The sequence below is a fragment of the Psammomys obesus genome, unplaced genomic scaffold (assembly GCF_907164565.1).
Source record: "Psammomys obesus unplaced genomic scaffold, mPsaObe1.curated_primary_1811, whole genome shotgun sequence".
NCBI classification, from domain to species: domain Eukaryota; kingdom Metazoa; phylum Chordata; class Mammalia; order Rodentia; family Muridae; genus Psammomys; species Psammomys obesus.
The window spans coordinates 29,585,926-29,611,098 of record NW_026585797.1 but is presented as its reverse complement, the minus strand read 5'-3'; the positions used below and the strand labels follow the sequence as shown (position 1 = coordinate 29,611,098).

At 36.4% G+C, this 25,173-nt stretch overlaps 1 protein-coding gene across 1 annotated transcript in view; it reads right to left on the bottom strand.

Annotated features, from left to right (window-relative positions):
• Tbc1d32 (TBC1 domain family member 32) overlaps nucleotides 1-25,173 on the bottom strand; it is a 233,866-nt gene that overhangs the window by 4,329 nt on the left and 204,364 nt on the right. The window contains exons 31-32 of the mRNA XM_055599402.1: nucleotides 12,640-12,780; nucleotides 7,625-7,813 (exon numbers count right to left, since the gene is read on the bottom strand). Of these exons, the coding sequence (XP_055455377.1) occupies nucleotides 7,625-7,813; nucleotides 12,640-12,780 (330 nt within the window). The remainder of the gene's footprint in view (nucleotides 1-7,624; nucleotides 7,814-12,639; nucleotides 12,781-25,173) is intronic.

Below are 25,173 nucleotides of genomic sequence, written 5' to 3'. Positions count from 1 at the left end.
ATATACTCACAATAATAGCATATAAGGTTACTGAGGTCTCATTGTATAAGAATTTTAAATGTACATTACAAATGCAATTTTAAATGGTATTGTTCATGTTTAAGAATCTGTAGGCATTTTTTTTTTCTGAATAAAAATTTAAAATAGCCAAGCTTAACTTTTAATCTTTCAAGTAGAATTTCTTCATATCACCCTAGACATTCTCTAATGCTCTTCTTGGGGTAATCTTACTTGTGATTATAATCATTTAGATTGCTAGTCTATTATTCAATAACCATTTCCTTGGAGTAGCACTTCCCTAGTTTCATTTGCGGATCTAAGAACATTGCAATTACCTTGTTCTATGAATACGGAAGCATGTAAAGTATAGTGACACTAACTACTTTTGTAACAATAGTGGGATACTTGCTCAAGAAAACACTTTGATAGGTTATACTGCAATAATTTAAATTTGGGTTAGGCTGTTTAGTGAGAGCATGCTACATTTCATATTATACCTAATTTTTATTCAGTCACTTTGCTTTCAATGATTGCTTTCATCATTAATTCTGGGTTTTGGATGTTGAATTGCCAAAAAGCATTAGAAATTACCATTCTTAACCACAGTGTTATGTATGTTATTACATCACATGATGTAAACCCTACTTCCTTTTTTTCTTTGAAATATGAAAGTTCAATCCCAAGTTCTTTCTTATAGTTGATAATATTTAATCAGGGTCCAGTGAATTTAGAATATTATACAAAAGGTAACTATACTAGTTAAGAAGGGACAATTTGATTTAAGGGGAACAGAGGACTTAGATTCACACAATAAAGGTTCAAAACCTCTCCATGCCAATTTTTAGATTATGCAAGTTTACCAACTGTAAATCTTGGTTCCCCATGTACCAATGGGGACCACAATAACAGGGTTGCTCCGTGGACAAGATAGTCTAAAACCTGAAAGCCTTATCATAGGGCACAAAGCCTTCTATGGTCTCTGTCCTGTCTCTTACCATATGCTCAATTTGTTCTGTTTACAATGTTAATCCTGACCCTTTAAGGCAGCGGTTCTCAACCTCTGGGTACCCTTTCACAGGGATCATATATCAGATATTCTGCATATCAAATATCTATATCACGATTTATAGCAGTGGCAAAATTATAGTTATGAAATAGCAATAAACATAGTTTTATGGCTGGAAGTCCTACAACATGAAGTGTATTAAAGAGCCGCAACATTGACTCCTTAACAGGTCAATAGAACCGAATAGAAATAGGCTGAAAACTTCTCTAAGGGCACTCAGTTCTTTCTTGCACCTGATCTTTGAAGCTGCCTCTATATGCTTGGATGAAGGCTTTTCTCCATCCCAGAGATCCTTATAAGGTTTTTCTTTTAAGACATTCTGGACCCTTCTTATCCTTACGGGTATCACAAACAATGTCTCCTTCACCCTGTCAGAGTGTCCTTCATTAACAAGTATAATGTCAGAAATATTATCTACTTATACTGTTTCTCACAGAAGAATTTAAGAACCACGTGAGGCAAGGCCACTTTTTCATGTGACTCCAACAGTGCTTGCAAAACTGTTGCTACAGAGCAAGTACTAGAATAAATCAAAGAGTAAATCCTTTGTCCATGGCCTTGCATTTAAACCATTAATGCTAGTCATAACAATGCCAACTGACAGTCTTGAAATGGCTAGAATACCCTCTCCTGAGCATATCAGACACTGGAAAAGATGAGGGTGATACATCAGGGATTACTGACTTCAGTTTTTGATCCTCAACTCCTTGCCAAGAATATAAGGAAACTAACCAATACAGATACTAAGACATCTCTGACTTTTCTCATAAATCCTCAGGGATATGCCTATGGGGAAAGCCAAATTATACCTGCACTTCTAAAAGATGTTTGTACATGTTATAATTTTCAAAGATACTAGAGATTTAATATCTGTCAAAAGGTTTTTCAGCAACCACAGCCCACTAAGCTTGACATTTCGATTTAGTGTGAAGTAAACACAAGGTACAGAAGATCAGTACGCTATCCTGGGCTACCTTCCTTGGTTTTATGATTTTATAACAGAGTCTATTCATTTCTGAACATTTGATTAGTAATGTGTTTGCAAGGTTATGGTAAATTAAAATAGTTTAAGGAAAAAAAAAACCTTGAGTGGGTTAAAGTGGAAGGTAGTTGATTTACTAAAACTGTAAAATTTAAGAAAGATTAAACAATTTGCAATAATGCCAAATCTAATAAAAAGCATTAAAGAAGTGTTTTGTTCAGCTGAAATATTTATCATTAAACATATGTGCCCATGGGGCTAGGAAGATGGGTCAGTGAGTGGACAAAGGCACTTGCTAACATGATGAGAGACACATAAAACATGAGACTTCACTTGACAGACAGCAATGCAGATGACATCTGAAAATACAGTTGATGCTGTACTAGCCCTGCTTTATTTATTCCCTGGGATGAACTTCATTAATAACATGTACACTTTTGTCTTCTAAATCTTATCATTTAAACAGTTTTTCTCTGTATATTCTCCATTTTCTACTCTGTCATTACCTTCTGGTAACAGCAGTTGCAACAGCATCAAAAAAGAAAAAAAAATCTCTCTCAACAATTTACTGATTGGGTTGAAATCAATCTGATTTTCCTCATAATTATAAATTAATTTTCTATAATATGCAGGATTCAGTGGAGGAATTTTAATTAAGCACTTTGAAATTTCACAGCCCGGTTTCCAGAGGAAGGCAGTCTTCCCGCAGTCTTGGCATTGGGGTGCAAGAACAGGAGAATGCTAACAATCCCTGCTAGCCGATAATCATTTGAGAGAGGAAGAATCAGGCAGGCCAGGCCATGGGATATCAGCCTTCCCTAGACCCTACAAACAAAGCTTCCAATGAATCTACGGGCACAGATATGCTTTTTATACTCCTGTTATACAGAAGTCTACTAAACAACATTTTCTAAAAAGAGAAAATGGTTTGGATTTTCTAGTTAATTTTGTTGGATGTTTTATTCTCTGAAATTGTGGTGGCCATAGATTTCCAATTGGCTGTTGCATATAAAAGTTTTTGAAATCCCTGGCATTCTCAAAGAGAAAAATTAATAATAAATGAATAAAATAAATGAATAAATAAGTAAATATGGCCACTAAGTCTCAGCACTAAGCTTGAGTGCATCGTCATAGCTTCAAAAGTTGTCTCACCAAGCTGTGAGGATAATGCACTTGGCTAGTCTATGAAACAGCTCACATTCTGATGTTATCTACAAGGATATTGTGAAAAATAAAGCAAGCCATGCATGGTGGTGCATGCCCTTAACTTAGCACTCAAGGTCGGCCTGGCCTATATAGCCAGTTCCAGGTCAGCTGGGGCTAAGTAGTACAGCACTGTCTAAATAAGTAAATAAATAAATACATAAGTACATAAATAAAAATAAAAGGCTAAAACCAAGCCAACAACAAAGCATAGACATTAGCTTATACCAGGTTCATGACATCATGACATTTAAGGACACTAATAGCTTAATGGTACAAGGAGAACAGGAAATCCTGTATCCATCCAAACCCAACCCCATCGAGCTGCACTCCTCATCTACCTGCAGTGCTCCCACAGTGCACTGGGGCTGACAGCCAGGGATGCTCTCCACTGACTGATCTCAGCTACCTCTGCTTCTCTTTCCAGTTTAGTGATTCAGAACATCAACCAGCTGTTGTTCCTCCTGTTATGTTGATGTTGGTGGGGGTAGAGTGCCTGTGAGTCCCTTCGCTGGGTTTTGCTGATGTGGGGTTATTTCCTATGTTTTCCTGGATGCAGTTGACCTCCTTGGGTTGGAGTTTTTCTTCTAATATCTTCTGTGGGCCTGGATTTTGGATAGGTACTGTTTAAATTTTTTTTTTTTTTTTTTTTTTTGCCATGAAATATCTTGTTTTCTCCTTCATGATGATTAAAAGTATTGTTGGGTATAATATTTGTAGCTGGCATCTGTAGTCTCCTAGTGTATGCAGGATATCTGTTTCCAGGCCCTTCTGGCTTTTAGAGTTTCAGATTAGAAGTCATGTGTAATTCTGATAGGTTTACCTTTATAGGTGACTTGGCCTTTTTCCCTTGCAGCTTTTAATATTCTTTGTTCTGTACATTTAATGTTTTGCTTAGGCTTCAAGTGGGTACTCTAATAAGGGAAGTGGGGACTGCATCAGACATGGACTCACTTGCTAGCTTTTTGATCACTTTCCTCTAGTGGCCTGGACACACTCAGTACTGATGCAACTTGATGAGCTGGGGTAGATGGGAAAGGGAGCTCCCCTTTTCTGAGGAAAGAGGGGAGAGAGGAAGAGAAAGAGGGTGGGACTGGGAGGGGAGGAGGGAAGGGGCTACAAGGATGTAAAGTAAATAAAATAAAAGACAGAAAAAAAGAGAACATCAACCACTCTTCACTGGGGTGTTAGAAATACAGGCAAGAAGTCTAGACTCTAAATGGTCCCACTGAAAATCTTGAGCCTAATCTAAACAGAATACTGACAGGCTGCTATGTTCTTTTCTTTTAATTTTAATCTTTATTAATTACACTTTATTCACTTTGTATCCCCCCATGGCCTCTTCCCTCCTTCCCTCCCCATCACATACTCCCTCCCCCTTCTCCACACATACCCCCTCCCCAAGTCCACTGATAGGGGAGGTCTTCCTCTCCTTCCTTCTGATCCTAGTCTATCAGGTCTCATCAGCAGTATCTGCACTGTCTTCCCCTGTGGCCTGGTAAGGCTGCTCCCCCTCAGGGGGAGGTGATCAAAGAGCTGCTATGTTCTTTATAGAACATAGTTCACACAGACTTTCAGTGGCAAAGCAGGCTTTGGCATGATACTTTCTTATTTTTAATCAATATGTGAAAATTAAGTTGGGAAAAGAGCCACATATTTTCAACATTCAAGAGTCATCTAGTTTTCTTGGGACAGCTGTTAATGACTGAAAGGTTATTAAACATGTGAGGTTTTCATTAACTCATATTTCTGTGCATGTGTTTCTGGAAGCATGTGTACAACAGCATCTATGCAGAGGTCAGAGGGCAACTACAGGAGTCAGTTCTCTCCTTCTATCATGAGGGTTTCCTGGGATCGAATTTCTCTTTTCTGATACCTTCACACTGAGCCCTCTCTCTGCCCCTTCATTATATTTTTATACATAAAATACGGTTTATTCATAAAATAAAAGTTTGAAGTTCTCTTAGTTCAACTTCTTTCCTCTTAGAAGTTATATCCGCAGATATACAAATCAAGGCCTAAAATGATGTAATTGTTAATATAAGGGATATCATCACAGCTATGGCTTCTTGCTAAATGGAGAAATGTTGCTAAGTGTTTTCTCCCCTTAATTCATCTGAGTGACATGTTAGTATATGTGAGTCCATACAGCTATTTTCACATACAGTCATATATTTGGCAAACAAGATGTTACTATGGGTCTTAATGGAGACCAAATAGTATATTCACATATGTATCCATTAATAAACTACACCAAAATTTATCCTGCAAGAAACAAAAATGCCCATCAAAAGAGCAAAGGCTTTTGAGAACTACACCCTAAAAATGCAACAATAAAAATGAATCCAGAGTACCAGCCAGGAAAGCTTTTCCTAGTATCTTAGAAAAATGTCAATAACAAAATTTAAAAGTAAGGTTAACCCTAGGACACATGCAAAAGTTAATTCCTTCCCAAGATGGTCTTAGTTCAGTTTTAACTAACTCAATTCAAATTCTAGTAATTTAAATAGGAATTAGAAGATAACCTTTCCACCTCCACTTAAAATCCTTTAAGTTAAACTGACAACACTGTGTCCAGCACATAGCAGAGTCTGATACACATTTAAAATGATCATCCTTTTTAAATCCTATTGCAAACTTTCCTTAGCAGGTGTCCAGAGATGACACTGCTGTAGTCACCAACATTAACTAGACAAAGATATGTAAAGAAATTCTAATGAGGATGACAGAATGAAACATTTCAAAAATTTAACAATGTTTGTTGTTCAGGATAAATAAAACTAGTTTACTCACCTAATAGATTTTTCTACTTATCTTCTCAACAAATATTTATTGAGAAAGTGCTGAACAGACCACATCACAGTTCTTTTAAAGCTAAAAGATGTGGTGGAAGACGATGAACAAAAACATAATCTCAAGTAGCAATTAAATGCACATAATAAACTAAACATTTAGTAGTTTAGATAATTGTGTGCTGGGGAAAAATCAGATAAAAGAGAACAGACAAACTTTATACCCTAAAATTTCAGAACCTGATCACCACAGCTGATGAAATGGCCCTGATTATGAGCCTGCACTGTCTTCATGACCCCCAGGGTTTAAATTGCCCATTGTCTGGACCACTTCAGACAATTCATTATTTATGGTTCTGCCTTACTGTTCCTTCTACATGTACAGACATTTTCATTAACAACAATCCTAAAGTCATTATTTTATTGATGTTTATAGTTCAAGATGTTTTGAATTAAAAATGAATTCAACATTAAGCAAAAGTGATTAGCTGGCAGTCTTCAGTGATTAACAGCATTATATTAAAAAAAATCTCTAAATGGAAACTAATCCTGGTAAATATGTAATCGTAAAGAATAAAACTAACTTCCTAAAACAGCTCTTTCACCTAGTACAAAATACATTCTCATTTCTGTGAATTAATGTGTTTTTGTGACTGTGGAATGGATGGTGGGATGAACAGCACAAAAAGGCCAAACTTAATTATGATTTCAACATCAGACAAACAGTTGGATTTCTCACTAGTCCAACAATGTATGCATATAGCAATGTATTTACCTATCATGATAATCTCCTGAGCTTTAAATAAATAAGCAAAATTATTTTGTTTAAAGATACTGCATTCTTGTGAGTGTTATGAAAGAATAATAGTTCATGTAAATATTTGATAACAATAGAAAAGTTAGGAAAATATTCTGAAATACTAAATTTTTGTAAGTATCAAACTTTTGAACTAACAAAATAAACTGAGCATTCACTGACCAAAAATTATGCAACAGTCTTTTTCAGTTAACATAGTTAACTGGAAGCTCTGGATCTACCTCTACTCTAACTGTATAGAATTTAGCAACTTAGCTCCATGCCTCACTTTCCTCATCTTGAAAATTAAGGCAACCAGACCTAGCACTCAGGGTTAATCTGGGAATCGAGGTCCAGGTAAGCACTTGACAACTGTAGTGGTTTGAAGTGAGAACGGTCCCCATAGGCTCATATATTTGAATGATTATTCCCCAGTTGGCAGAATTCTTTGGGAAGGATTAGGAGGAGTGGCTTTATTGATGGAGGTGTGGTACTGTCCATTTCTAGCTAGTGCTCTTCTTACTTCCTGCTTATGATAAAGATGTAAGTTCTAGTTACTGTCCCAGTGCCATTCCTGCCTTCCTGCTGCCATGCTCCCTGCCATGATGGTCATGGACTCTAGCACTCTGGAACTGTGAGCCCCAAATTAAATGCTTTCTACTATACGGTGTTTGGGTTATGGTGTCTTATCAAAGTAATGGAAAAATGACTTAAGAGAGCAATAAAGGATTCCTTTATTAGTGGTTAATTTTTAATGATGTTTCCCCAGACATGAATGAACTTACTTTGAGAAAGACTTGCAGATCTTGAGTCTGGGTGTGGTGAAGAATGTCTCGCTGCAGGTGTTTGAGAACAGCTATGCAGACATACACTTGATAATCAGGACCAAGTACAATACAAGTAGCAATATAATGGCATATTTCTATCCAATCTAAGTAATTCCAAAAACACTGAGTTATCCACTGTAGGCAAATCTTAAAAGAAAAAAAAAAAAGAAGTTTACTTGAAAGGAGTAAAAAAATTGCACTTGCTCATTAAAAAGTACTAAACAGTAACACATGAAACCAATTTTTAAAAAGCCTTGCATTTAAATAGAAATAGAAAGGCAATCCACCTAGTGACCTAAATATTCTGCTTTTCTTGTTTGCTACAACTGTAAGAAGACTCATGGTCTCCTGTTTCAGGAGCTAAGGACCTAATGCTGTCTGCCCTTCTCATGTCCCTGCTGCTATGTGCCTTCTTCTGACATACTGCTCTCCTCTCACTGCAAACACCTGTCTATTCTCTGCTAACAGAGTACTAAGAGGCTACCTGAGTTCAGAGGTATTGGTTGTTTCCATCCCATTGGTAATCACAGATGTATAATTATACAGATTGCAAAATCTTATATTAGTGAAAATGGACTCTTGCTGAATCAGAGAACAATTTAATCAGAGAATCAAACAGAATCAAAGTATGTATAATCTGGGAGCTAACACAGAATTCAAAAAGGAGATATTTTACAAAAAAGCCTTCCTTTTTTAACCCTTTAATTGGTATATCATTATTATGTATTTTGTTATATATTATTAGAAGGTGTATATTATTGTTGGAGTAGGTGTGGCCTTATTGGAGAAAGTGTGTCACTGGGGGTGGGCTTTGTGTTTTTAGATGCTCAAGCCAAACCCAGTGTCGCTTTCTCTTCCTGTTGCCTGCTGATCCGGATGCAGAAATCACAGATACTTCTCTAGTATCATGTCTGCCTGCATGCCACCATGCTTCCCTCCATGATGACAGTGAACTAAACCTCTGACCTATAATCTAGCCTCAATTAAATGTTTTCCCTTATAAGAGTCGCTATGGTCATAGTGTCTCTTCACAGCAACAGAAACCCTAAGGCATGTATTGACTACTCCCTCAAAAAAATTTCAGCAAAGGCCTTAATGCTTAGTACATGAAAATTTGACCTTTTTTGAAGGTAAGGTCATCACAAAAGTTCAAATTCATATCAGGGTGAGCCTTATATTCTTATAGAAGGAGAAATGTGCACAAAAAGACACACATCTTCCAAGAGAAGACACATGCAGAGAACAGCGTGGCTGGATACAGGTAGGATCTGAATAATTCAGGTTTAATGCCACAGGCTCCTCAGGAAACCAGAGCTAAGAGAGGAGCTTTGGGAGGAGAAAGGGGACAGATATGGTGGCTCATCTCAAGTTGACATAGGTATAAAGGATATAGATATACTTGTTCCTTTTGTTCTAGCACTTTGTCCTTCTGGAACTGTATTCTTCAGTTCTAAAAGGTGCTTTTCCTACCTCTTGCCAAATCTGATTTCCTGTGGCCTATGTGCTAGTTTGCTAGTTCTGCTGTAACAAAGAAACAGAAAATAGACAGGAAAACAATCAACTTTCTAATTTTTCTAGGGCAGTCTGAGGTCAAAGTGTTAGTGGGGCTGCTTTCGTCAGAGCCTCCTTTTCCTAGCATGACTGTCTTCTCCCTGACACATGAATGTTCACCCTCAGAGTTTGTCTTGTCCAAATGTCTTCTTACATGTTATACTGACTGGTCTGGAGCTACTCTAATGACACCATTTTAATGTAAATCCTTCTCAGACACCTTATATATAGTACAGGTGTACTCTGAAGCAATGGTTAGTACTTCCATTACTGAAGGAGACATGATTCATCTGTACCAGAGTGCATTATTGGAGTACTGATTTCTATAAATTACTACCATGTCAACCAGGGACCTTTAAATTCTAGTCAATAAGCGCACATTTTTTTAAATCTCAGCCTATGGTCATAATGTCTTTTGAAGTAATGCCAACCAAATGATGAATGAAAATTTAAGTATGTTATTATGTTATTAGCTATTTACACATTTAAATAATATTCAAGATCATAAAGAAGTAAGATCACTCATACAACATGCAAACTGTATTAGACTTTTCCTAAAAATGTTGATATTCTACCATACTTAAGTTTATGTTAGATGGAATTAACAAGCAATATAATATTATTTTACATGAAGTACATTATTCTTACTTGTATCTAGATTGCAAGAAAAATCAAGGGATCCAAAATATTAAAGTCTAAACAATTGTTTATGGATATAAAAAAAAAAAGTCAAAATGGTCTGATTTTCAAATGATCAACTAATTTACTCAATGACATTACTTTTAACAACTTTTCTGGCCTTACGTTATTTGTTTTCCTTACACAAAGAATTAGTAAAAACAACAACAACAAAAAGTAACTTAAGAATAAAAGTGGTTTTATAGCCAGGCATGAGGAATATAAACCTTAAATCTTGGCATTTGGGAGGCTGAGGCAGGAAGATTACTTCAAAGTAAACAAGTCTAGGTTACATAGGTAGACCCTGACTGAAGCCTTTCTTAGTGATTTCAATACAGTGAATGGATCTACATCATTCCTGAGTTTCTGCATTTGTCACATGATAAAATTTACAATGCCAAATGAATTACAATTGTCAAACACTTTCTCAAGAACAAACCATGATTGCAAATATGACATTATTATTGTTATACATCTGGAAGATCTGGTTTCACTGCATAATTTTACATTTTCAAAAAGTACTGTGTCATAAAACATGAAAGTTTTCCATAGTCTTGTTTTCATAATGGCAGTAGAAAGGAATGTTGATGATGATGATGGTGATGATGGTGGTGGTGTGGTGATGAGTACCAAATGCGGTTTCATGCACAGGAGGGTTAGTCAAGTTAGCCTGCTTCCCAAGACAGTCCCGTGTAATAATCAATGTTATGCCGGATGGTGCCCTCAAAGACTAAGGGCCCCATTAAAGACACAGGTGTTTTAAAAATCAGGAAAGTGCAGAAAATGGTAAGATACGTTGTTAGAAAAGGGTTAAGCTGTTGGAAAGTTAACTGGACTGTGATTTTACATTGCTTACTTAAAAAGAGAATGTAAATTAAGAGAATGTAAATTTCCGTATCTGTTCTCTTTCTAGTCTCAGTTACTCTGGGAAGGAATTCCAATCCACAAATGTGCTTTTCTAACCACATTTAGCTCAGTGTACAGTAGCGGAGCTTATTATTCTCACTCTGGAGATCTATATATTTCATTTAGCAACGTTCCTACAAATCCTTCACTAACTAGCCGAACCCCTTGTGTCTAAAAACACAGCTTCAAAAAGCACTGCTTCTAATTAGATCAAAATGAGTAAGCGTCGAAACACAAAATCCATACCCAAACGATGACTTAATCATATACACCTATTTAGTTACTTATACCTGATTTTATGCTTTATAATTAGTAATAAAGTGGTAAATAATCAGCCGAGCAGTGATAGGCACTTAAGACAAGTGATTAGCTTACAGTGAGAGCTACTGCAAGGCTTTTTATATAATTAACAAGAATAATGTCACTGCTCAGAAATAATACCCTATTAAATAAATGGATTACTTATATAAATACTTCTTTTATGTTTTTGTTTTGCTTGCTTGTTTATTTTTGAGATAGTAACCCAGTATCTCCCACTGTAACCCAGACTGGCCTAGAACTCACTATGTATCCCAGGCTGGTCTCAAACTCATGGCAATCCTGCTGCTTCATACTCCCAGATTGCTAGGATTGTGAATGTGAGATACCATGCTCAGGCTTTAAGCAGTTTTATACTGATGAAGCTATATAAGAGTTACTAGATATATAAAGTTGACAGATGAACATTTTTCTATTAAACAATAAATTGATAATGTAGGGCCTGAGATATAATAACCTCCCCATAATCTTTGGTAATCCATTGGCATATATATTAGGGACTTAAAAAAATGACTGGAAGCATTAAACAATATCCACTCTACTCAAAAGTAGGACAGCTAAAAGTAACTCTTAGGAACATTGCTTTCTGCACAGACTTTTAGAAGCTATGAAAAAGATCAAGTGTTAGAAACTATAATAATAAATAAATTGTGCTTTTTAAGAAACTTCATCCACACAAAGCTAAAATTTCTGTGATTCAAAGTTCAAGCAAATGCTTCATACACGAAAAGCTAAAAATGGTTACAAAGAATTATTCCTTCCCGCTGAATGGAAGTCTGAATTGTTTAATGAATACACAAAACTTACAGCCAGAAGAATACCTCACATAAGTGCATTTGATGAATGATGTGCTACTTATCAAGGTAAGTACAGATGCATATATCATGTCAAGAGGAGCTATTGTCTAATTAAGAGGGAGAGAGCTCTAGTCGGGTAAAGGAATGAGCATGCAGTTTACAACAAAGGAAACAGAGTGGATCCAATAAACCACGTGGCACAAAACGGATCCAATAAGCCACTGATTAAATTAATGCTCACCATAAGGAAAGCTGGCATAATTCTACTTGGTTAACTTCAAGTTGGATAAAGGATACGAAATTAAAGATAAGCCAAAAAATAGAAAACTTTTTCAAAAGTAATAGTGGATAAATTTTGGCAGTATGTAGTTATTGCCTAATGATAAAATGACCGAGTAATTATCAGTTTAAATTATAAAAAAATCCATATAAATATAAAAATATAAAATATAAATAATATGTGATATTAAACAATTGCAATTTAAACATATGGTTGGATGATGGGTAATTTTATAAAAACAAAGAAATAAAACATTTTGTTAAAAGTTGAAAATAGAAAATTAATGTTTGTAACTATATAATCTAATTAATATAAATGCATCCACTTACATTTTTCCAGTGAAGTTTTGTTAGTTTAAATATATATCCTATATTTTAGGGGAAGGCGTTTTTCTTTAAAGTCAGAGATTCAAGAGCTGAAGAATTGGTACTCTATTGGATTACCTGTGATGGAGCAAAACCAGACATGTGGAAGGCTGAAAACACAAGCGGCACCTCAGCCTTCAGTAGCATTTCAATGTAGTGAGTGCTGCAAAAATATATGGGATGGATGCCAGTTTCTAGCGTATCAACAGGAAGGTACCTCTGCATGAAAGAGAAGGGGAAAACAGTAAACACACAGATAATTTAGAATAATCAAACATATACACAGCTGAGTCTTTTGGCTTACGCAGTGTTTTTTCTGTTTTCAAATTTATACGGTAGATATGGATCAGATGACAGCATGCTTGCCTCTAATGCACAAAACCCAGAGTTTGATACCCAGAACCACATAAACCAAGTGTTCTGGGTGCAAATGGGTAAACCCACAAGTTTCAGAGGGTCTGCCTAGTATAACTGAGGTTTGAAGTTAACCAAGGCTAATTGAGACTGTGCCTCAATGAAATGAATTAAAATTTGAAAACCAATGAAATTTATAGGGTGGTGTCACACACTACAACAATTTTTTAAAATATGTAAATGTCAGGAAGTTAAACATTATAGAGTACTAAGCCTCAACAAAGGTAAGGTTGTATGTCTTTCCAAAACACAGGGAAAAGGGTAGTTTGTGATTCAGGAAACTTCAAAGCCTGTGGGTAAAAAGGGGAAAAGCTGCATGAAAAAAATTAACAATAAATGTGTGAGTATGAGTAATGGATTGCATATATTAGCCATGTCAACATAAACTGTACTGTTTAAGAGAGCTGGCCTTGGCCAGTGGGCCAGTGAGTCCATGCTAAAAAGCTTTAGTGAGCTGTTAAGTTCGTTTGCCTAGTTGTATTTCATTTGTTGATTTTAACGCGTATCTGGACTTGAACTGATTAGAACACAAAGTGAGAATTCCATTATAAACTCACTCCTAAGCCAGTGGAATGTACAGCATTTACTGAAAGGTTTTTCTGTTTTTCTGTGCGCACTACACTGGTTAGTAAATATATTCACATATGTACAAACAGTCTTCTCAACAGTGTGCTTATAAAGTTACCTAAGATTTTTCTGAGGGTGAGGAATGCAGAACAGTGGAAGGCTCTAGCGTAGCACACGTGAGGAGAAAAGTTCAATTCACATCTTTGACTTAAAAAATAGTTCATAGGTGCAATTCATGGTTGTGAATGTCAAGAATATTTTACTTGTTATGACTATGAGTTCAATATCAACATAAAATCATTATTATTTATAGCAAAGCATAAAAAACTCAAAAGATAAAAAAACCTCAAAATATGTAATTTTGTCAAGAAAAACTATTTAATGGCAATTAGATCAAGCAGAGGTGACCCAACCCTGATGACTCTACAATTAATAGATGGTCAAAAGATATTTTATTGTCTTAACTTTACCTTATATTTCAATCTCCCAATCTTATTTAAAATTAAAAAAAAAATCATGCTCTTAGATAAAACTCATAAAATTACAAAATGGTTAAAATATGTATAGAATCTTCCAGACTTGTTGCTTTAATGGTTTTGAGGATTTAGTTAGGTTTATGTAATGAAGTTTCTAAAATCACCACATTGATTTATCAATGATTTTCATTTTTTGTCACTTAGCACAAATGATTTATTATTTCAAATTATATATATTTATTTGCAGGAATAAATCAGTGTAAATACTGTGGGTTTTATGACAGGTTCTCTAGGAAATCTTGTGCATAAAATGCTTCAATATTGATGAAGACATAGCACATTAAGTGGACATCTTATGGTCACTTTTATCAAGAGAACATGGAGAAGATTTTCTATTAAATAGAGTACAGATTAATATCCATTGCGTTATGACTTGTCAAGCACAAAATATGTTTCACTGATTATTTACATAAATTTAACAAACATAAAAATCAAAGATTAACTTACACATTTACATTTTCAATGTGAACTTACTAATTTTCTATTTTATCTATAGAGGCAGTTTAAGAATTGAATACACTGAAACTAATTCGTACATAGCATCGTTCTATGTTGTTGCAGAAATACCGCTAGAGCTGGTCTATGAAGAGCTACAGTACACATGAATTACACCATCAAAGAAAACAAGCTATCATCATGTAATGCAGTCCCAGAGATGAGAAGAGCTCCCCTATTCTCATAAATCATGCACTGCCAGAAGAACCTTAAATCACACTCTTGATAACCAAACAGCTCCAGATACCATACTGGGCATATGTAAAATTGACTAAATAGCAAGATTCTAATGACTGTAGTTATTATTACCATAAATTCACTTATAATTAAAGAGTTCTAGCTTATCTACGTATCACAGCTCTCATAAATGGTGAATGGTATCCATAAAGCCAGAAGAATAAAAACAAATTGTTCGTATGAATATAACAAGGGGTCTAATGAACCATCAAACTATAATTTATACATTTAGAATTTTATATATTTTGTTCAAATATAACATCTTTTTCTTTTTTTTTAATTATGAGGCTCACATTCATATTTTAATGACCTCTAACAGTTTATCCAGATATCTTGCAGATTCCAAAGTGACATGTATTGATTTTTTTTAAAATTTTTTATTAATTACACTTTATTCATTTTGTATCCCCCCATAAGCCCTTCCCTCCTCCCCTCCCTATCCCACCCTCCCTCCCCTTTCTGCATGCATGCCACTCCCCAAGTCCACTGATAGGGGAGGTTCTCCTCTCCTTTCTGATCTTAGTCTATCAGTTCTCATCAAAAGTGGCTGCATTGTCCTCTACTGTGGCCTGGTAAGGCTGCTCCCCCCTCAGGGGGAGGTGATCAAAGAGCAGGCCAATCAGATTATGTCAGAGGCAGTTCCTCTTCCCATTACTATGTAACCCACTTGGACACTGAGCTGCCATGGGCTACATCTGTGCAGGGGTTCTAGGTTATCTCCAGGAATAGTCCTTGTATTGATTTTTTTTAATTCTTTATTAATTACACTTTATTCACTTTGTATCCCTCCTGTGGTTCCCTCCCTCCTCCCGTCCCAATCTCTCCCTTCCTCCACCCTCTGCATGCACGCCCCTCCCCAAGTCCACTGATAGGGGAGGATTTCTTTCCTTCCTTCTGATCCTAGTCAATTAGGTCTCATCAGGAGTGGCTGCATTGTCTTCTTCTGTGGCCTGGTAAGGCTGCTTCCCCGAGGGGGAGGTAATTAAAGAGCAGGACAATCAGTTCATGTCAGAGACAGTCCCTGTTCCTATTACAATGGAACCCACTTGGATACCAAACTTTTTTTTATTCAGTGAACATAAATTCTAATGGCACTTGAGGTCAAATAAGTACAGAGAGTAGGTTAATTTTTAAAAAGGCAGTAAACGAATGGCTTAGAAGATACTAGTCTATGACAGAATGTGAAACAAAAGCCTTATAATATAACTTTAGACTTTCATATGCTAATGGTTAAAATAAAAGACATACCCTTCAAAATGGAGCAGAGCAATCTTAGTGTTTTACTTTCACCTTAGGTAATTCTGTTAGGTCATTTTATTCCTGAAACTACGAAAAGCCGAGTTTTGTGTTGTAAAAAAAGTTAAGTAGATGAGGCATCTAAATATAAGTTTTACATAGAATTATGGTGTTGAATGAATTTTCTTTCAATACACACTCACACATATACATAATCATAGTATAATATTTAAGTCAGATTAGGTGTAGCTAAATACTCAACATTTATCATTGATGTGTGGTAAAAACATGAGTTTCTTTAGCTTTTGAGATCAATAGTATATAATTATCTACAGGTTTTGCATGCATGCTACAATTTATTTCTTATATAAATCTTTTTTCTTTTTTATATTTAGATGCATCATTTAAAAATAAAGAAAAGGAAATAAATGTAACCATCATTCTAGTTTTCAAAATATAATTATATTCTAACTGAAACAATAATATGGAACACAGAATGTGAAGGTAACTAGAAGTTAGAAGTTAAGATATATTTTTTTAATAAAAGAAAATATAAGTATGAATTTTTTAAAAAAAAGTTAAGTAGAACAATTGTATTAGAAAAATTTAAAGGTTTCCAACCCAACAGAGACTGATACAGTATAGTTCATTCCACTCCTTACCTGAGTCTCCACAGGCAGAGGATCAGCCAAGCTTTTAAGGTATAATATTGCTTGTTAATTTGCACAAAATGGAAAGGAATACAGAGAAAATTTAAACATTTCTCAGAACTTTGATACTATAAAACAGGAGCATTTCACAAGCAAATATATTTTGTATGGCTGACTTTCGCAGTTGCCCCACAGGTGGGTTACAGGTATACCCTCGTGATGTGCTTGTCCCTGCAGGTGTTCAAATTCTATTAGCATTTTAACACTGCAATTTTTTTCAACACAAAGTATTTAATAGGGGCAAATGAAGCGCATGTACAGTTACAATATACAGCTGTCTGCCAGGACTGTTCTACTTCATCTGAGTACTTCTTTAGTATGGTTTAACATCTTTACAATAAAAGATCTTCTGGAGGTATCTCCATCCTTGATCTCAAGCTGTACTATAGAGCAACAGTACTAAAAACTGTATGGTACTGGCATAGAAACAGATTGGTGGATCAATGGAATCGAACAGAAGACCCAGAAATAAACTCACACACATATAGACACCTGATTTTTGACAAAGATACCAAAACCATAAGGAAAAAAAAAAACAAACAAAAAACAAAACAGCATCTTCAACAAATGGTGTTGGCCTAACTGGATATCCACATGTAGAAAGTGCAAATAGACTCAGTCCATCACCCTGCACAAAATTAAAGTCCATGTAGATCAAAGACCTCAACATAAAACCAGACACACTAAATCTGTTAGAAGAAAAAGTAGGGAAGAGCCTCGAGCTCGTTGGCACAGGAGGCTGAACAGAACACCAACAGCACATGCTCTAAAATCAACAATTAATAAATGGGACCTCATGAAACTGAAAAGCTTCCATAAAGCAAAGGACACTGTTATCAGAACAAAATGACAGCCTACAGACTAGGAAAAGGTCTTCATCAACCCTACATCTGACACAGGCCTAATATCCAGAATATATAAAAAACTGAGGATGTTAAACACCAACAAACCAAGTAATCCAACTGAAAAATGGGGTTCAGAGCTAAACAGAGAATTCTCAACAGAGGAATACCAAATGGCAGAGAAACACTTCAGGAAATGCTAAAAGTCCTTAGTCATTCAGGAAATGCAAATCAAAACAATCCAGAGATTCCACCTCACACCCATCAGAATGTCTAAGATCAAAAACTCAAGTGACAACACATGCTGGAGAGGATGTGGAGAAAGGGGAACCCTCCTCCACTGCTGTAGGTAATGTAACCTTATACAACCACTTTGGAATTCAATCTGTCGCTTCCTCAGAAAATTAGGGGATAGTGCTACCTCAAGATCCAGCTATACCATTCTTAGGCATATACCCAAAAGATGTCCCACTATTCAACAAAAACATTTGCTCAGCTCTTTTCATAGCAGTTTTATTTGTAATAGCCAGAATCTGGAAACAACCTAGATGTCCCTCAACGGAGGAATGGATATAGAAATTGTGGCATATTTACACAATGGATTATTACTCAGCTATTAAAAACAAAGAAATCATGAAATTTGTAGGCAAATAGATGGAACTAGAAAAGATCATTCTGAGTGAGGTAACTCAGAAACAGAAAGACATGTATGGTGTATACTCATAATCGGATATGATAGGATATAATATATTATATATCATATAATATAGGATAACCATACTAAATCTGCAGACCTAAAGAAGCTAAACAACAAGGAGGACACTAGAAAAGATGCTTAAATCTCATTCAGAATGACAATTGGATAAACACCAGAAGCTGTAGAAGAAAGGGAACAGGATGGGAGACTGCTACAGAGGGTCCTCTGAAAGGCTCCACCCAACAGGGGATCAAGGCAGATGCAGGGACTCACAGACAAACTTTGGGCAGGGTACAGGGAATCTTATGGAAGATGATGAGATAGAAAGACACAGTGGGGACAGTAGATCCACAAGGAGACCAAAGAACAAAGCCAAAGTATCTAGGGCCAGGAGGGTCCTACAGAGACTGTTGCACCAACCAAGGACCATGCATGGAGAGGACCTAGACACCTCGCTCAGATGTAGCCCATAGGCAGCTCAGTCTCCACGTGGGTTCCTGAGTAGGGGTCGCAGGGACTGCCTCTGACATGAACTTGGTTGCCTGCTCTTTGATCACTTTCCCCTGTCAGTGTGGCCTTCCAATGCCACAGAGGAAGAGGATCCAGGCAGTCCTGATGAGACTTAATAATCTAGGGTCAGATAGCAAGGGTGGAGGAATTCCCTCTTTTAGTGGACTAGGGGAGGGGGAGAGGGGAGAAGAGGGAGGCAGAGAGAAACCTAAAGAAGATGAGAGAGGGGGCTACAATCAGGTTATAAAGTTAATAAATTATAAATAAAAATATATAAAAAAGAATAAAAGTAGTTTTACACCTAATCAATTTAGCTAAGTAGCAGTTTTAGGTCCCTCATTAGGACCTAAGACCTCATAATAACCTTGAAGCATTGACCAGGTTTGTAGGATCAGGTGTTAATACTGTCCTGTGAAAGAAGTCTTGAATCCAATCACAGAGCAGTTGACTACCCCGATAAGAGTCCTTTCATAAAAAAGAAAAGAAAAGAAAAGTGAATAAAGTGTAATTAATAAAAAAAAAAAAGAAGAAAAGAGTCCTGTTATTGTTGCACATCAGTTGGCACAACTTGCCTGGCAAATTAAAATAGTATTATTATTTTTAGGATTCCCAGTTGATTAAAACCATTGATGCATTCTGGCTCCCTAATGGAAGCCTGCATTATACCTTCCAGGACTATAAAAGATTTAAGGAGACAATGCAGCCAATCTTGATGAGAACTGATAGGCTAGAGTCAGATGGAAGGGGTGGAGGACCTCCCCTATTAGTGGACTGGGGAGGGGTATGGAAGGAGATGAGGGAGGGAGGATGGGATTGAGAGGAGATAAGGGAGGGGTTTACAGCTGGGATACAAAGTGAATAAATTGCAATAAATTTTAAAAAATTAAAAAAAAAAAGGTTTTCACAGGAGGAACCTTTAGTTACTTTCAGTTTGATTTCTCTATGTGATGAAGGCCACTGGTATCTTCAGCACCCTGGTCACATCAACTAGTTTTAGAGGCCAAATGAGAGGACTGGCTATATCCATTACTGTTTTGGTAGCTTGTAGACTTCCTTGATCAGCACAGGTTGATTTTTTCCTTTCATTCTTTCTTCTTTCCATCTTTTCTCCCCCCCCCTTTTCTTTCTTTGAGGTTCATGTCAAGAATATGAGCTTGAGCTAAAAAGGCAGACCACCACATTATGCTAAGAGCTAATAAAGTGCCACAAAACTAAAGACATTTTCATTTTATCAACCTACACAGTAAGTACAGACACAATCTTTGAGAAAATGGAGCAAATAAAAAACTGTTCTATTTTGTAAACAATGAGCTTTATGTACTTCCTAGTTTATCAAAATCGTCCAAGTCAGGGTATCGGTAAATTTAGATCCAAACACCCGCTCCCTGTGGATGAGCCAGAAACTCAAGAGTCTAACAGTAGCCTACCTCTAGATGCATGGATCTCATGACAAAAACACAAGAAAAAACCAAGACAGCATGTCCTTTTGAATCAGAATCCCACAGTAACAGTTATAAACAAAATAAAAAACACACACAAAGGAAAGCCAACTTAGATAAAATTCAAAACACAATTGGGATGAGACGAGGGAGGTAGCTATGATTGGGATGTAAAATGAATAAATTAATTAAAAAAGAAATTCAAAACGCAAAATTCAAAAGAAAAAAAGGAGACACAATTCAAAATTCACAAGAAGACACAAACACCACACTTTAATTCTTTAATTAAACTAAAGAAGACAAGTAAGTTCCTGAATGATAACCAAGGAAACACAGATAGATGAAATCAGGAGGATAATTCAGGATATGAAAACAGGATTCAATAAAAGTAGAAATAATGAGGAAAACACAAATCAAAATAAAAAATTCAGCATGTCTAATAAAAAAAATCCCAGCTTCAACAGAATGTCAAGTGATAATTATTTAAATGAATGAGTCAATGAAATATGCATGATCTTCAAAAAGTCCAAATCTATGAATTATGGACATAAAAGAGAATTATTCCAGATATAAGATATAGAGTTATTTTTCAATAACATTACAGAGAAAAAAAATTTAAATCTAGAAAAATAAATGCCAACATAGGTACAAGAAGCACAGAGAACACCAAACAGACAGGACCCAAAGAGAATCTCCCTATGACATATTTTAGTAAAAAATACTAATTTATGCAGAACACAGATAGGCTATTCAAAGCTGAAAGAGACAGTCTAAGGCAGACCCATCAGTAGATTTTGCAATTAAAACTTTGAAATTTAGAATTTGTATCCCCTTGATCTCCTTCAATTGTCTTATTGCTCTAGCTAGGACTTCAAGAACAACGTTGAAGAGATATGGAGAGAGTGGACAGCCTTGCCTTGTCCCTGATTTCAGTGGGAATGATTTAAGTTTCTCTCCATTGAGTTTGATGTTGGCTATAGGCTTGCTGTATATCGCCTTTACTATGTTCAGGTATGTGCCTTGTATCCCTGATTTCTCCAATACTTTAAACATGAATGGATGTTGGATTTTGTCAAATGCCTTTTCAGCATCTAAGGAGATGATGATGTGGTCTTTCTCCTTCATTTTGTTTATGTGGTGGATCACATTGATGGATTTCCGTATACTGAACCACCCCTGCATGCCTGGGATGAAGCCTACTTGGTCGTAGTGGATGATTATCTTTGATGAGTTCTTGGATTCAGTTTGCAAGTATTTTGTTGAGTATTTTTGCATCAATGTTCATGAGGGAGATTGGCCTGAAATTCTCTTTCTCTGTGGGTCTTTGTGAGGTTTAGGTACCAAGGTGACTGTGGCTTCATAGAATGAGCTTGGTAGTGTTCCTTCTGTTTCTGTCTTGTGGAATAGTTTGAAGAGTATTGGTGTTAGCTCTTCTTTAAAGGTCTGGTAGAATTTGGCGTTGAAACCATCTGGCCCTGGGCTTTATTTTTTATGGTAGACTTTTGATGACAGCTTCTATTTCCTTAGGGGATATAGGACTATTTAATTGGGGATATATTGGAAAGAAAGAAGTCAAAGTATCTCTGTTTGCAGATGATATGATAGTATACCTGAGTGACCCCAAAAATTCTACCAGGGAACTCCGACAGCTGATTAACACCTTCAGCAAAGTGGCTGGATACAAAATTAACTCAAAAAAATCAGTAGCCTTCCTGTATACAAAAGACAAAAGGGCTGAGAAAGAAATTAGGGAAACAACAACCTTCACAATAGCCACAAAGGACATAAAGTACCTTTGTGTGGGGAGGTTCTCCTCTTCTTTCTGATCTTAGTCTATCAGTTCTCATCAAAAGTGGCTGCATTGTCCTCTACTGGGGCCTGGTAAGGCTGAGGAGAACCTCCCTTATCAGTGGACTTGGGGAGTGGCATGAAAGCAGAAAGGGGAGGGAGGGTGGGATCAAGAGGGGAGGAGGGAGGGGCTTATGGCGGAATACAAAATGAATAAAGTGTAATTAATAAAAAATTAAAAAAAGGATTAAAAAAACGCTATACAAAAAACAAAACAAAACAAAACAACAACAACAAAAAGTACCTTTGTGTGAACCTAACCAAGCAAGTCAAAGACTTGTATGAAAAAATTTTCCAGTCTCTGAAGAAAGAATTAGAAGAAGATATCAGAAGATGGAAAGATCTCCCATGCTCAAGGCTTGGCAGGATTAATATAGTAAAAACGGCCATCTTACAAAAAAACAATCTACAGATTCAATGCAATTCCCATCAAATTACCAACACAATTCTTTACAGACCTTGAAAGAAAAATTCTCACCTTTATATGGAACAACAAGAAACCCAGAATTGCTAAAACAGTTCTCTACAGTAAAAGATCTTCAGGAGGTATCTACATTCCTGATCTTAAGCTGTACTATAAAGCAACAATACTAAAAACTGCATGGTACTGGCATAGAAACAGACTGGTGGATCAATGGAATCGAATAGAAGACCCTGACATAAATCCACACACTTATGGACAAATGATTTTTTACAAAGATGCCAAATCCATTCAATGGAAAAAAGACAGCATCTTCAACAAATGGTGCTGGTCTAACTAGAAGTCTACATGTAGAAAAATGCAAATACATCCATACTTATCACCCTGCACAAAACTAAAGTCCAAGTGGATCAAAGACCTCAACATAAAACCAGACACATTAAATCGGTTAGAAGAGAAAGTGGGGAATACCCCTGAACTCATAAGTACAGGAGACAACTTCCTGAATAGAACACCAACAGCACAGGCTCTAAGAGCAACAATCAATAAATGGGACCTCATAAAACTGAAAAGCTTCTGTAAAGCAAAGGACACTGTCCTCAGAACAAAACGATAGGCAACAGATTGGGAAAGAATCTTCACTAAATGTATATCTGACAGATGGCTAATATCTAGTATATATAAAGAAGTAAAGAAGTTAAACAGCAAAAAATCAAGTAATCCAATTAAAAAATGGGGTACAGAGCTAAACAGAGAATTCTGTGCAGAGGAATATCGAATGGCAGAGAAACACTTAAAGGAATGCTCAATCTCATTAGCCATCAGGGAAATGTGAATCAAAACGACCCTAAGATTTCACCTTACACCCATCAGAATAGCCAAGATCAAAAACTCAAGAGACAACACCTGTTGGAGAGGTTGTGGAGAAAGGGGAACCCTCCTCCACTGCTGGTGGGAATGTAAACTTGTATAACCACTCTGGAAATCAATCTGGTGCTTTCTCAGACAACTAGGAATAGCGCTTCCTCAAGATCCTCCTAGGTATATATCCAAAAGGGGCTCAAGTAACACAATAAAGACATTTTCTCAACCATGTTTGTAGCAGCCTTATTTGTAATAGCCAGAAGCTGGAAACAGCCCAGATGCCCCTCAGTGGAGGAATGGATGCACAAATTGTGTTATATCTACACAATGGAATATTACTCAGCAATAAAAAACAAGGAAATCATGAAATTTGCAGGTAAATGGTGGGATCTGGAAAAGATTATTCTGAGTGAGCTATCGCAGAAGCAGAAAGATGCACATGGTATATACTCACTCATAGAGACATATAATACAGGATAAACCCACTAAAATCCGTACACCTAAAGAAACTAATCAAGAGGGAGGACTCTTGCTAAAATGCTCAATTCCTATCCAGAAAGGCAAAGAGGCTGGATATTAGAAGAAGGAGAAAAGAGGGAACAAGTCAGGAGCCTGACACAGAGGATCTCTGAAAAGCTCTGCCCTGCAGACAATCAATGTAAATGCTGAGACTTATGGACAACCTTTGGGCAGAGTGCAGGGAATCTTAGGAAAGAAGTGGGAAACAGTAAGATCTGGAGAGGACAGGAACTCCACAAGGAGAGCAACAGAACCAAAAAATCTGAGCACAGGGGTCTTTCCTGAGACTGATATTCCTAACAAGGACTATGCACGGAGATAACCTAAGACCCCCGCACAGTTCAGTGGGTTTCATTGTAATAGGAACAGGGACTGTCTGTGACTTGAACTGATTGGCCTGCTCTTTAATTACCTCCCCTTGAGGGGGAAGCAGCATTACCAGGCCGCAGAAGAAGACAATGCAGCCACTCCTGATGAGAACTAATTGACTAGGATCAGAAGGAAGGAAAAGAAGACCTCCCCTATCAGTGGACTTGGGGAGGGGCATGCATGCAGAGGATGGAGGAAGGGAGGGATTGGGATGGGAAGAGGGAGAGAAACACAGGGGGTATATCAAGTGAATAAAATGTAATTAATAATGAAAAAAACTTTGAAATTTAGAAGGACTTTCAAGTTCTGAAAGACCATAGGTGCCAATTCAGACTACTAACACAGCCAACCTATCTCTCATAATTAAAAAGAAAGAAATACTTTCCATAATAAGAAGAGGTTAAGGGACTTTAAAACTTAAAGCCAGCTCTATAGAGAATGATGGAAGGAAACCTCCAAAATTAAAGAAGGGATAAGCATATGTGGGAAGCCAACAACAACAACAAAAAATGTTAAAACCTTTCTTATAGAAGGAAGGCCAAGGAAACACATCAACAAAGTGACATTAATTCAATAATAACCTCAAATATTGGTAGACTCTATTCCGCAATCAAATGACATAGACTATCCAACTAGATTAGAAAATGGGATTAATTTTTATGTGATGTACAAGAAACAATCTCACTTTTAATTATAAACATTAGAGTGAAATAATTGCAAAAGGTATTCCAAACAATTAGGACAAGGAAGCAAGCAGCCATCACCACTTTAATATATGACAAAATGGACTTCAAAGCAAATCTAATCAGAAGAGATAAAGACAGATGCTTTAATATGATCAAGGGAACAGCCCTCCAAAAAGGACATTGCAGTCATGGACATATATGTAGCAAATACGTATATACAAA